The sequence below is a fragment of the Stegodyphus dumicola genome, chromosome 4, assembly GCF_044657685.1.
Source record: "Stegodyphus dumicola isolate Sdum_Otavi_A_Nest chromosome 4, ASM4465768v1".
In the NCBI taxonomy this organism is placed as follows: domain Eukaryota; kingdom Metazoa; phylum Arthropoda; class Arachnida; order Araneae; family Eresidae; genus Stegodyphus; species Stegodyphus dumicola.
Genome location: NC_140771.1, coordinates 122,692,149 through 122,707,528, shown reverse-complemented (window position 1 = coordinate 122,707,528; position 15,380 = coordinate 122,692,149). Strand labels below are relative to the sequence as shown.

At 32.1% G+C, this 15,380-nt stretch overlaps 1 protein-coding gene across 1 annotated transcript in view; it reads left to right on the top strand.

Annotated features, from left to right (window-relative positions):
- Nucleotides 1-15,380, top strand: part of LOC118199247 (guanylate cyclase 32E-like) — an 876,682-nt gene that overhangs the window by 483,933 nt on the left and 377,369 nt on the right. Inside the window, exon 4 of the mRNA XM_085815399.1 lies at nt 1,304-1,479. Coding sequence (XP_085671525.1) covers nt 1,304-1,479 — 176 coding nt within the window. The remainder of the gene's footprint in view (nt 1-1,303; nt 1,480-15,380) is intronic.

Here is a 15,380-nt window from a genome sequence, read left to right as displayed (position 1 = left end):
CATTGTAATTCGGTAAAGAAGCAACTAAACATGCCGTTACGACTAAACGACTTCGAACGCGGTTGCATTGTAGAATTGCGTGAAGCTGGGTGGTCATACCGAGCAATAGGCCGTCACCTATTACCTCACAGCGTACAGACACTGCTGTGCAAAGTTGTTGAAAACAATGGTTGCTACAAGAAAATTGCCGACGAAATGAAGGCTCTTGAACGCCAAGGATCACAAATGCGAGGCAAGATAGGATGATTGTTTGCCAGTCCCGAACCGTAACAACGGTATCATTGTCGACCATTCAACGCACTCCAGTCACGTCTATACCTCCCGTGGTACCTTTCACCATCTCACGGCGCTTGTCTAAGGCGGGGTTACGCTCGCAGAGGCCTTTAAGTCGTTTGCCTTTGACCCCACAACATCGGCGGAGTAGTCTGAAGTCGTGTCGCAGCCGATCATCATGGCTGCTATCAGACTGACATTGTATAGTGTTCAGCGATAAATCCCGCTTCACTCTTGAAGCAGATGACCGCAGTGTTCGTGTCTGGAGAGGAAGGGGCCAGAGGTCCCAATCAGCCTTTGTTTTGCAAAGGCATACAGCCACAACTTCTGGTGTGATGTGTGGGGCATTATTTCTTATGACAGCAGATCATCTTTAATCATCCTCCGTACATCTTTAACAGCCCAACGATATGTTGATACCATCCTGCGGCCGGTTGCACTATCCTTCATGGCACGCCATCCCGGGGCCATTTTCGAACAAGATAATGCCAGGCCACATACCGCTCGCATATCTTTGGACTGTCTCCGTGCGTTTGATACTTTTCCTTGCCCAGCAAGATCACCAGACCTTTCACGAATCGAACATGTCTGTGACATGGTAGGCTGCCAGATTATATTATTATTTACCCACAAAATATCGCAGATCTGGAGCGACAAATGATGAATGCCTGGCAGAATGTGTCGCAGGATGACACTACGAACCTCTACCACTTCTTGCCTCGACGAATTCAAACATGCATTGCCGCCAGGGGCAGTTCGACCAACTACTAATTTGAACTCTCAATGGGTGATTGTGAGCCGTGCACAGGTACTATGACCTTGATATTTTAATTATTCTATTATATGCGTATGAGCTATACACATATTCAATTTCATCAAAAATAACCATTTCCTTCATGTTACTTCGATTTTTTCCAGAAGAGTGTATTTTCTGGTTAAAACAATTATTGAAATTATTGAACTTGTAAATAAAGGAGGTAAATTTATTTTAATCTACAAAAGCTTTCAATTTGTCTTCTTCATTTCTTAGGACTCCTACGGGATCAGATTGAAGACATCGCCAAGAAAGCTTTCCAGTCTTACCTAGGTGTGGTGGGATCGCCACCGGTTGGATTTGAAGATTTCACCATTAAAGTGAATAGATATATGCAGCTACCACCATTCAATTTCCCAAATCCTGTTAGCCGCCTGGGAGGCATGAAAAGGGTAAGAGAAAATTAGCATGTTCCTATCTTAAAGTTTCCATCTGTCTGAAATGTAGTGGCTGATAAATTTATCGCCTTTAGAATGAATTTGATTAATACAAGTGAAAACTTTATTAGCTGCTTCCTGATATAATTCCAATTAACATAACGCGTGAGCTGTAAACTTATTTTAAAACACAGAATGAATAAAATATGTGAGCCGCGAGAGGAAAATCTTTACTATGCGACAGTACCTGAGGAAAGATAAAGAGGAAAAATATTAAGCGCTTATAAAATTTAGATAAAGGAAATTTCGTTTTAAAACAGCTATTTCTTCCGTTAATCGATACAGGAATTGTTGAATTCTAGGAATCTTTTCACTGTATCTGAACCAAGCATTTTATTATTATCTATCGTCCTTAGGGAATTATTCTACAAAAGACCTGCAGAAAATATCAGAGTTATCTTTTATATTTTGTTGATCGACTTCCTTTCTTTGTTAATATATATATATATATTATATAGAATGAGTAAATGCAAGTAATTAATTAATTTCTTAAACAGAACTTTCCTTCCCTTAAACGAAATAAGTTATAAATATTCAAAATTTAATTGCATCCTTAATTTCCTTCATTTTCCTCTAAATTCCACTATTCGTAGTGTTAATTGTTTTAATTAGACTAGCATATTTTGTGGATGAAATTTTATTGACCAATAAAACTGTGTATAAGATTCAACTTCGCTGTCCTTCATCTTATTATTGAGCAACACACCATTTTATTAGGATATCGACGTTTTTTAAAATTAACTACAAAATGAAAAACATATCAAATGTTTTCAGAAAATTAGAAATTAGGCCTAAAAATAGGAATTCTTCTTATTTTAATTTCAAATAGAGACTAAATAAATATTTTCCTACATGATTAGTTGTAATTGAATAATTAGTTGTACATAATTAGTTGCATAACATTTCATAAAGCAATCAACTGCGTTTTTTATACAGGAATACAGCAGCTTAATTAAAGAAAGAAAGCTTAGTCATGCATTTAATACAGTTGAAAATGTTTTTCACTGTGTACAAATCATATAAACTATCATGCTATGAGAGCTCCCATGATTCTGGCCCATATTTCTCGTCGGTGTTTAAAATCCATTCGATTATATAATTTGCCGCGACAGAGGTATAAAATTATCATTTCTATAGAAGGGTAATTTGCAAGTCATTGATTCGTTGTTCAAAGGATTTTATGTAAAGAGGTATCTATTTGAAGACAGTTTCAAAGATTTCCGACCGAACTGACGTCTTTGAGATGATTGAAATAATGTCTTTGGTATCTAGATACTCATCTATCAATCTTGCTATGCGTGGATGAGCGTTACTGCCGTCAAATGGGAATTTCGATAAATTGCTGCAGCACAGAATCTTAAAAAACTCAAATATTGATGCCTTTCTTACCATCACAGTACCCTTTGGGAATCACGCCTAAGTCGTTGCCATATCGTAAATAAAATCCAGTCCATACGAATTAATTGCCGGCACGAAATATGTGATATTGAACAACAATGTCATTGGATATGTTGCTTCTACGACATTCTGTTCTGGCAGTTGCATTTTATACTTGTGATTTAGTTGAGATTAGTTGAGTTGCTAATCTTCCGTCATTTATGAAGAGAATATTGTGCTTGTATGCTAATTCTGCTTCTCTTTTGTTATAGTGCTCAAATGTGTGCAATCTCGCGCTGCTCAGATGATATTCTTCTGTTTTAAATACCACGCTTTATGATATCCTTAGTATTACACTATATATTTTAATAGTATAGCACATATGAGACGTCCAAAATATCACGCTATAAGATTAATGTTAAACTTTGCTTCTCTGTTATATAAATTTCAGAAGTAATGTAGATTCCCTTTTACTGTAGTTAGACATTTCCCGAGGTGGGTATCGGAATTATCGCTTGATGATTTTTTTTTCCGATCATAAAATGAAAATAAATTCATAACAGAATATATTAGCCCTGAGAGGACTTGGAATTAATTTTCATATAAAACCTTAACCATGAAACCTTTCAATCTCGCTTGTATATGGTTTTTTAATAAAAAATAACAAAATAACATGCTTGGAAAAAATTCTTGTCTTCGATAATTGACTGACTTGCCTCAAAATTTCCAAACCGCTCCTCAGCACTTAGAATCTTCCAGGAATGCTCTTATTTAGATGAATCATAACCAAATTAATCTAACCCCAAATCAATGGGAAACATCTTATAGAAAAACTTAAATTGAGCAATAAATTCATGGGCATATATTTATAGGTTTCACCGCAAGCCTAATTTTCTATTCTTTCAGGAATAAATATTTTTTTGAAGATGTCCTGTGATAGATACTTACGGCCTGTGACTTTTACAAAAAAATCGTTATATTTTTTGCCTTAAACGTTGTTTTAAAGCATGGGCTTAGGGAATTTGCCAGGAATCGAAGAAACTGCAGTAACATTTCTGCAAGAATACAGCACTTTGCTGAAAATTTTCTAAAGGGAACAAGGAGAAAATGCGTATCCTCGATAGCCGCTATTGCCGAAGATTGCACGAAGCCGAGTCTCTGCAATTATCTGATGCTTTTTTTAAGAGAAAACTGATTGCCCTTTACTTTGAGAGCAGAAAAGCGCAAAAAAATTACAGAAAGATTTGAAGAAGAATCCAAGTGTTTTATTTTTTAATTGTATCCCGTAATCCTTATTTATTAATTCAAATTTGCATTTTAAATTGCTAGACTGTGCTTTCTTTTTATACGTTGATAGTGTTTATTGACTTACGATTGATATCGATGGTTTAGGAAGCTTTCTAAAAAACAGCGCGAAAACCACCAACTTGTACCAGATAAGTATCTTTCACCTTTTCCATCTGTAAGAAAATTATCGAATTTCGCCAACATGGTTCTGTTAATACGTAAGTACCGTTTGATATTTATAGGTCCTCATTAAGAAAAACAGTGTGTTTCACTCGATTAAATTTATATACACGCTCCCAATCTGAGAAATTAATTACAACTCTTATCTAGTAAGAGGTACATTACGGAAAAAAAAAAAAAATTCTATATCTTCCTTTCCACCGGGCCCAATGACAAGATTCAAATTTCGATTTTCATGCCTCGAAAGAGCGACTTAGGATATATATTATATTTATAAACATAGGTATTTTGACCCAAAAGCGGATTTTTTCTGATTTGACATGCCCATTTTTTCCATAATTCGATTCTGTGGCACAAAATTTATCTTGCCGCATTTTTTTTTTTTTTTTTTTTTTTTTTCAGTTTGCACCAAGAATAATTCACTCGGCAAATTTCTTAACTTATAGCAACCTATTTTCGTTTGCTATTTTTCTTTGTGCTCGAGCGAGAAAAAAGGTTCATCGTTGATATTTTCAAATAATTTTAATAAAGTGCGTAAACCACATTTGACGTTACTATCGCTTATAACAGATATGCCAAATTTCAAAACGCTGTAGTATACAAATTTGTGTATATCATTGGAAAATTTGAATGAAAAATTCTAATTTTTTGCTGGTATGCTTAGAAATACATCTACTTTAAGTTAATGGTAAACATTTTATAGGTTATAATTCAAACGTTTTTTCGAAAATTAAAAAAAGAAAAAATATTTAAAAATACAAATTTTAAAAAAATATATAAAAAAATATGCGAATTATATTTGGATTAAGCCTTTAAATTTCGAATTCTGTAAGAAGGAATCAATTAAGTTTATTTAAAAAGGAGATATTAATAAATATATATGAAATTCAATTAACATCGAGGAGCTAAAATTTTGAGAGCTACTCGTGCAATTTTTTACAGAACTTGACAGTTTGGCATAACTTGAGTCGTAAAATCGAAATACGGGGGGGGGGGATTGGCATGCCCTTCCAGAAAAAGTTCGATTTTGTGTCAAAATATCTATATTAGATTAATGCTTTATATAAATCTAAGTCGCGCTTTCGAGATATGGAAAACGCAAGTTGAATTTCGTCAATCGGCCGAGTAGAACGGGAGGTATAAAACTGTCCCCTCCTTTTTTTAAAGTCCAAATGGGCTTTGTCCCTGAAGGACTATTGTTCTCGTTTTGCAATTTTGCGTCGGTTCATTATAAATGTCCGTTTAACTTTTCAAACTGTTGCCACCCAATGTCAGAGTCCTGCATTATATTTGAAGAAATTAAATAATGGAAAATGTGCATAAATGTATGTATATTTCTCGCATTGTGGTAAAACAACGGTACAGAGAGCGGTGGCTTGGCAAATGCGGTCGAGAGCAGGAGACTGACGTTAATTACGGAAGGGGAAAGTAAACGGCTATGTCAGGGATCATAAGGGGTGATATATTTTAAAAAAAGTGTTTTTAGGTCTCATTCAGTATCAGTATATCAGAAATAAATGATGCACATGGTATCAGAATGGAGACAAATTACATAAGATACGAAAAGTTATATTTATTTGTTTATTAACATTTCATTATTACATTATTTTCGTATAGGAATTTCCTTCCACCGCCTCTGAGCAATACAAACAGGTACATGTAAGTCGGCTGAAAAGCACTGCTATAAACAAATAATCCAACCCAATTCCAGTTGAACACCGCTTATTAATACTAATTGTTTACGGAAAGCATCCTAGTTTCTGAAAAGCTTCGTATCATCTAACATAAAATTAATTAATTAATCATCTTAAGAATGATTTTGTGTTGAATATGGCAAAACATATGAGGGTTGGCTAGGCATGATTTCATGGAGAATTTTCTAAGGAAAATGGGCTCATATTTACATATCTTAAGATTATAAGTATTGAGTAACATTTCCTATAACTACTTCTAATTGAGGCTTTCTAAGAGCAACCCCCTTAATTTTGACTCGCAGCTTTTAATTTTATACTAAAATATGAGCATAGAATCTACCTTTAAACAATGGGATTTGTTTTTAAACACTGTGGCATGATAGTGCCTAGTAATAATAGTTTTAGCGTCGCTAAGAATCATTTTCTGGATTCTCATATTGATTTTTTTCCAAAAGATATTAAAAGCTGCAATTGACAAGTATGAGCAATGCATAATACATACATATATAACGTAAGCATACCATAAAGAAAAATGAACTCCCAACAAAAGCTGATCGACTGCTATTGAACTCTAAAGAGGGGTTTATCAGAGGGAAAATGGCAATTAAAATCAATTAAAATTCCATTTAATTGATTTTAATTATTTATTTACTGTATCGATTTATTACTTATTGTAATGGATTGGAATATTTGAATATGAATTAGCTGAATATTTAAGAAAAATAATCTGACTGCGAGAATAGGAAAAAAAAAACATTTTTTGAATATTTACTTTCTTATAGAATGCAGATGAATTCATTTTTACTCAACGAAAATCAAAATTTAGTAGCTAATTAATCTGTCCTGTATCGACCACTTTAGTTCAGTGATTCGTATTAATGTGCGCCTTTTTTTAAAAAATAAATGCTTCAAGAATAATTAATTAGAAAAAGGCATAATTCTCTTCTTACCCTTAAATTCTTCAATAAAAAAACTGCATTTTCAGCTATAATTATAATTTTCTAAATATAATTCAAAGCATGAAAAATAAGGTACATAAACAGCTTGGAAATGGAACTAGCATTGAGATTCTCTTTAAGAAATATGGTGAAGCTTAACAAAAAGTCTACGAAGTGAAGTAATTCCGTAGAATATTTTCTATCTCTTTATGATTAAATTGCACTCAATTATACTTTATAAACGACATGTAAATACTATTTAATGTATATGTGTGGATGTGTGTGTGTGGCTCACTAGCGGCTGAGCTGTAAAGTCGTTGAACTCTGGCAGGTCGATCCGGGGTTTGAATCCGGATCAACGGGGATGGCTGTATTGGCGTTTTCGAGGTTTTCCCCACGTGTAACGTGCATAAGAGTCAGTTTTGCTTAGAAAGTTCTCCACGAGGCACCCTTACCCTTAGGCAAATAACAGTCGAATGCTTTGCTATAATCAAAGAAACCAGACCAAACAATAGATATAAGTAGCTTAAAAACTGCTATATTTACGTATACTTATCAAGTAATATTTCAATATGTATGACGATTAAAAGAAAGGAAAAGTAGGATCCTAACTGATTGTATATAATGTAATCCCTATGAAGGCCCTAACAATTCTTTCTCACTTAAAGTCGTAACCCAAAAAGAGAACAAATTAAACTTCAGATACGTATACAATACTGAATCTAATACAAAAAATACAAAATATAAAAATAAATTATATATTTACGAAACTTAACTAACTATTTATATTGATATTACGTAAATATACGTATGGTAATGAACATTGTATAATAAAGATATTTTATACCTTGTTCTATATTTGGTTCCATTTATATATACCTATACATAGATATATATAATTTAAGGATTCCATTTAAGGATTATAGTAGTAGTTAATACTACTACATATAAAACACAAAAGTGCATCAATAATGTATCTTTCAGTATTATTTAACTTCCTTCTTAAGAATTTTCTGCATTATAGTTTGTGTTATTTTATTCTAAGTCTCAAATAAAAACAACTATTGTTTATATGTCATTAGAAAATGAACCAAAAAGCAGCAACCACAATGTAATTGAGAAACAATCCTTAGCCGTGAAAAGGTTGAAAGCCATTCGGTTATGACTATTATCTCACATACTCAGCTACTTCGCATACGTGGAACATAGCATTCGAAATGAAAAACTCAATATTTACTACAAATTCATTCGTGTAACAAATATCTGTCTTTCTACACCTATGGCTTTAAAAAAAGATGTTACTTATCTTACAGTTTATCGTTAAGTAATACATTTTCATTGTACAAAATTGCATTCATTCGAAGAATTCAATTTGTATTTTCCTCTGTATAAAACTGAATGTAGAGAAGTTAGATGTTTAAACGACCCCTAAGACCCCGAGCAAGATTACTCCCTAGTTTTCAGCCTCCCTGTGAAAAACATGGAGGTAGGAAAGGGTACTCCTCCATGGTACCCTTTCCTACCTCCATGGTGAAAAAAGGGGTTCTAAATTTACGACCTGACCGCATATAAGGGTATTTCGCCACATGGACTCGTAAACTGCCTCCTGCTCAGTATGCTTGATTGGCTGTAAGAGGGGATTTCGATTCGATATCACAACGTGAATTTCAGACATCCCTGCACAATGAGCTTTACTGATAATCATGGGTACATAAAAAGACTTGTGAATGACACATCTCTTTCTCTGTTATAAACGTGTATTCATACCAAAGTTCATCAAAATCTGTCCAATAGTTTTCAAAAATTCGACATAATGTGTAAAATTTCGTAATTTTGCACACGAGTGTAGTATATGTTATAATAGAGAACCTAATTATATTTGTAACGTTTAATATTAATTAACTCATTATCTCATTATTTCATTTGCACGGTCACCTCGAATTTTGTCGGCTTGCACCAAGATGCAAATTATTTAGCAAATATGCAAGATGAGATTTCTTGAAGTTAGAGAGAGAGCTTTTGGCAGAGACATTAATTTTCATATTTATTCGGCCAGCTCTTAGAACTACTTAGTTCTGGTTTAGTCTTTTACGAGCTGTGTTGTTCCGAGTACAGGTTTTTTGAGCCAAAGCTTAATAGAAATTTGTCTAGTAAACTTCAAATGTTAAATACTAAAATTTTATAAGCAGTGGAACATATTGTTGTAAGCATCAGCTGTGCATTTTATTATGCTTAATGTTTCAATAAAACGTTTTTATTTAAGCCATGTTCTGAGTCGCAAATTTCGCAAATTAACTTATACGTTCAAAAACGAAAACTTTAACCATTCTGTCTTCTATAACACTTTTTTTTTTTATTTCATTTAATACTTTACTATTTTTAACTGCTTCATTTCTAAAGCATTTACCTCATATTTTTAAAACTTCAGTGTCATTTTTAGGGAATTTTAAAATAATGCCTGATATCTGACGTACTATGTCATGATCATTCTATTATAAAATCCGTGAAACAGTAAGACAGGCATTGACAATGACAGGAAAAGATATTAGACAGCTATCATTATTTGAACAATTTTACAGTTCAAAATAAACTAGCTTAATTTTACAGAAAAGGATTTGCCACATCTCATCGTGGTATATATTTTATCTCTGTATTAACTAAGTTTCAGGGGCATGCATTTTAATCAACTCTACGTTTTGTTATAGTTACTACACTGTCTCATTTCAGGATATATTTTGGCTGTCCAATTTTTAGCATGATTAACTCTGTATTTTAAAATATTTAAATACCCGCATGTCTGCTTTGATTGTATATAGTTTAGTACTATAAACTCGCATATTCTTAAAATGTATCTATGATATCTAATCGCATTATCTTGAGAGCATTTAACGAAAGCCTATTATCACTTCACATTGCAATTGTTTTCAATAATTATCCTATTGTGCACATCGAATTATATTTCCGAAAACTAAAAGCGAAATAATACTTAATGACAGTTTCAATGAAAGTTCAAGGACAGTAAAAATGACATAATTGGTAAGAAGGAACTTATTAAGTAAGAAATTGGATTTGGGTAATTGGTGAGTTTATTTGTAAGAGCAAATTTGTTTTTAAAATGGACACAAAGAACGAAAGTTTTATTTATTTACTTATTATTCTGAAATTGGTAGACCCAATGAAGCCTCGGATCATTAACGTTTCCCGTCCCGAACAATTCGGTTTAGGAACAAATTATTAGCACAAAAACGTCTAGGATGTTAAATGTTGTCTCGAATTGTAAACACTCATATAGGCTACAAATGATTTTTAAAAATTTTACGAACTAAGCTATGACACATAATTAACACTCAAGAAGTTCTAGAAACATCATTATAAAATTTTCCATTACTTAACTGTCCTGTAAGCAAGTGATTTGCAGGACCACATATTCGTCGTGAAGAAATCTATGACCAGATTTTGTTCCGAGCACAGCCATTGATAGCTCTGACATTGTGTAGCTTGGATTTTGCAAGCTAGACACTATCCAAGCTTGGCTTAAAGCAAACTGTGTTTGGGGATACTTAGACGCAAAAAGAATTCGTAAATATAGAAATGTACCAATTTTCTCTGTCGATAAGTTACTATTTACATATATTTAAGAAAATTCTTGAAAAAAGAACTATATTTAATGTATATTCGACCTTAAAATTTAATTTAAGCTTACATTTTATGCATACTGTATTTATGCCATAGCTATATTACTAGTTCAGGTATAAATGCGCATTTATTGTAATATGAGCTAAAATCTCGTCTCATATTGCCTATTACACAGTTCTTCAAAGCGTTTTGATTTTTAAGCGAATACTCAATCAAACTGTAGACTGAATCAGACACTCTCAAATCCAGAGTTAAAAGTCAGGTCTTCTCTTCTTTTCCGTTTTCAGCTGCGAGAAGCCGAAGAACCAGTCCTTTAGCTCTGAGTGGAGGGAAGGGGAGCTGTTTAGAAGGTTAGAGTGGACAATGGAATCAGTTGATCAGGCAGATTTTTCGGGTAGAAAATTCTTTACTCCTGCGTCAGTTGGTCAGCATGCTTTAAGTGGAGTGTTGTTTGCCATTTGCTCTATTAGTGTTTCCCTCAAGGCTGAAAATCAAAAGACATGTCAGACAAATCTGAAGACTTATTTCTTTGGAAAAAATTAACAATTTGCAATACTAACAGATTCTTATTTCGTTGGCAAAAATTAACAATTTGTTTCAAAATATATCTGGAAAGTGTTATTTATTCCAGATAGGAGTGTAAAATAAAGATATGATAGCACTAATTTTTATCTTAAATATTATGTACAGTTTGAATCTTTATAACTTTTTTAAATGTTTATTTTTTAAAAAATGGAGATAGAATTTTAAATGAACATGCTTTCTTACGTTTCCTATCTTTTTTATTTATTTATTTTTTTTTTATTAATCTCCTTGAAAGATGTATAGATATTGTTTTACTGGGTATGATTTTTAAAGACGAAGTTTTTGAAATTCAATTCATTCTGCAGTTTAATATCAGCTTTATTTTGAAAGCTGTGATAAAAATTTCTAGGAATCAAAAATAGCTAATTGAAAGTTACATCTGTTAGCTGAATTAGTTAAATGCTATGTAATATCCAAAATCCGCATTACTAACTTACTAAATTATTACTGAAAGAAAATAGCTCGCAATCTTATGCACCTGCATAGAAGTGTTAACAAATAAAATAAAGCGGAACGCTGGTTCTCTACAGAGGACAAGCAGTCAAAGAGAATGAATAATGGATCAATCATGTAACATCATCTGAGAAAGGAGTATAACTAGTTCTTTGATAGTAAAAAAACTAGCAGATAAGCTGAAAAATAAATAGCATTAGGTACACACATATTCTGTTGCCTTTTTAAAAGATTGAAGTTCGTGAAATTTGGGAAGAAAACGAATCGGGGTACAAGAATCTCTTATTCTATCCCTTGGAATATTTTGTACTAAATTGAGAGAAATAAGAATGGAAATAGAAAATAGACCTTGTGTACTTAGCCATGATTGAAGTAATCCCTCTCCAAACATCAAGAAAAGCATCCTACTGAATTTATGATCTGAGGCAGAATCCGAGATCTTAGAAATTGTAAGTTTTTTTTTTTTTTTTTTTTTTTTTTGTTTTTTTTTTGTTTTTTTTGTTTTTTTTTTTTTGTACATAAAATGCAGGTTACCCAATATATATTCATACACTGGAGAGATATATTCTTCCTACCGTCCATGAGGTCAAAAGTAGCAGTTCTGACAACATTTCTGCAACAAGAGTCATGCAGAGAGGCATGAGTAATAAAAGGTAATTTATTAATAGGATACTAACTTTTAAAAGAGGGTCAGATGCTAAAACTACGCGTTTACATTTATATGCGCGTTATATTATATACGTTATAGTATATACGCGTTATGCTAAAACTACGCGTTTAGAGATATATTTTGAAAAAACGTTTACAGAAATTTTTAACCAAGCTATAATTTACCGCTGGAGCTGAACTGAATGAAATGGCTTATACTTTCCATTTGATTTTTGTAGAATTACATTACAGTTTGAAAGTTCTTGCAATAGTTATTTTATTATTATTATTATTATTATCATTTGTGCCCCGAGATTTTAATATATGTATAATTTCATATAAAATAAATATAATATTATAATATATATATAATGTAATAACTAACTAAGTAAAATTCTCTTTCAACCGCTCGGTGAGTAACTTTGAACTATAGCTTGAGATAGCAATTTCTGTTGCAGGTTGAAATATATTACAGCATGTTATATTATTGCTTTAAATGAGCTACATAACTCGGGCATACCTCTTTTTAAAGCATTTTTAAATATTTCAGTCAATTTAATATATTTTGGGGATTTTACACTCTTACTTCTATACTTTTTATAGTACAAACTAATTCTGACTTTTGTCTGAAAAAACATTCCTTAATGGAAGTAAGATAGAAATAAAGTCTGTCTTACTTTTACTGAGCTATTATATGTTCTATTTATACATGCCAAAGCTATTTTATGCACAAATATTAATGTCGTTGGTAATTATATTATGTAATTGATGTTAATATAATATGGTTATATATATATTGGTACAAATATTAATGCTTGTTTTGACTCGATGTCAGTGAGTATTCCCAAGCAGCTTTCATCTTGGAATTCTTGATTCATTAGTTATCGACGTTTGAAATTCAATCTGCTTTATTTTTGTAACTGTCAGTTGGTACATTCAGTATTATTCAGTCAACTGGAACTATTGAATACAAATAATAATAGTCTTTATTTCATTGAAGATCGTACAAAATTTCGTGGAAAACTCTTAGATAGCAGAAAGCTCCAAAAGAAGGTTGCCAGCTTTACTCTCTCGTCCAGCAAGGGTGAATTTGTATTTGGACAAAGCAGTTCGTCGATGGCAGCCATTAGTAAATCATCGACGTGACCTCTCTCATTTCGCGTAATACAGGCTGACTTTCGAAATAGCGTATTTACTACCACTGTGAAATTCTGCTTTTGATTCTTCTTTGATTGTGTTGAATGACTTACATCTGATGTTTATCTTTGTTATTTTTGCATATTAGTTAAGGTAATAGATGTAAAATCAGGTATGTCATCTCCATACTTGCATTAACACATATCTCTAAGCACTGTAATATTGATTAAGGTAAGACGTCACAAGTCCTCTGAGCTTTAATCAGTAAATGTGGGTGAAAATTAATTAAAAAATATATTTCCATTTAATATTTTTATATTTAATTTACGCAATAAAACAGTCGTTATCCATGATTTCAGCTGTTCCTGAAAGTTCATTCATTATTAATTATTTTTTAAATCCTATAACTCACGAAATTTATGGTGTCCATTCATTTTATGCTACTTTGATGTTCGAAAATGAGTAAGATACTATCACTGGATGTTACTATTATGTTTTCCTTTGATAACTGAAATATTTTCTCTTTCCTGTCTCAAAAGCCTTATTCTTTACTTCAAAAGTACACATTCTTAAATTAATATTAAACATCCTGAATTTAGCGTCGGAACATCAGTTTTTTTTATTAGAATTTCTCTTGCTGATACATTTAAAACATAACCTTAGGCGATGAAACTTCGGTTTATAAGATTGAAAATCTTTATTTTTTCCCTTGAATAAAACATTATTTTTATTGAGGATACTTTCATGTGTCTACCTATGCAGCACGCTTGTGTGTTAAAAATAACTTGGCTTATTTTGTTAAATAATTTTTATGCACACTAGGTTTATCTGCCTTTGACTTCGAGAAGGGTATTATAAGAAATGTTATATAGTATTAGAGTTACTAATAGAGAGGAAAATATTTTTATAAATAGTATCTTTTCAATTAATTCAATAAATTAAGCTCAGAAACAGCGATGCGAGATACAGGTTTGTTGAGAACTATTTAAATAATTATTCCGTATGAGTAGAAAGAAAGAAATTTATTGTAACTAATAGGCGTAAACAGTAAAAATTATAGCTGTAAACGTGAGAAATATTGCAGATTTCAATCAGAAAGTGAACTCTAAAACGCAGTTTAGCTACTTTTTTGAACTATAGTCTGTAAAATAACTCATAACGAAACTGATCCTTGCACCTCAAGTACTGATTGGTTTGCCCTGCCCTCGAACGAAAATGCAGAGGAAAATCGCTCCTACAGTTTCGAAAATAATTTTTCCCGAAACTTCGAAAAGTATGTCATGTAGGCTACAAATAGGCACCTCTCGACAATTTGGCAACACAAGCTTTTTTCAAAGTCTGTGAAGAGGGTTTTTGTTTAGATCTTTAGCTCTAGTTGAAATATTTTCTTAGTTCAGACGTTAATGGATTTAGAACTACTAGGTCTACAATTCCATGCAAGAAAAACGACTTATATAGGAAATAATGTGGTCACAAATTGAATCGCAAAAAGTACACTTTAAAATCATTACCTAAATTATTACAATGCAAACGTTGCAAAACTAGTGAACTAAATTAACAATACAATCAAAATGATTACAATATTTTACAGGAATTTTTACGATTTCCTTTTATTATCATATTCCTATGTTTTCATTTCCCTTTTCCGTAATTTTTAATTTACTGTAAATTCCCGAATTCATTTATAGTCATAATTTTGCTGACTTACTTTCTTTTTATTTTTTGTTCCATTTCCAGATTTTTAAAGTAGAGGAGACTATTAATAGTACTTATATGGTAAATTATCTATATACGTTTTATAGCATGACCTATTTGAAAAGACCAACAATGAGGTGAACCATGCTGCTTTGCTAATGAATACTTTAGTATTATTCATTTCTAAATCTGACTTGCAAAATGCTAGCGGTGTTTAACAAGTAAT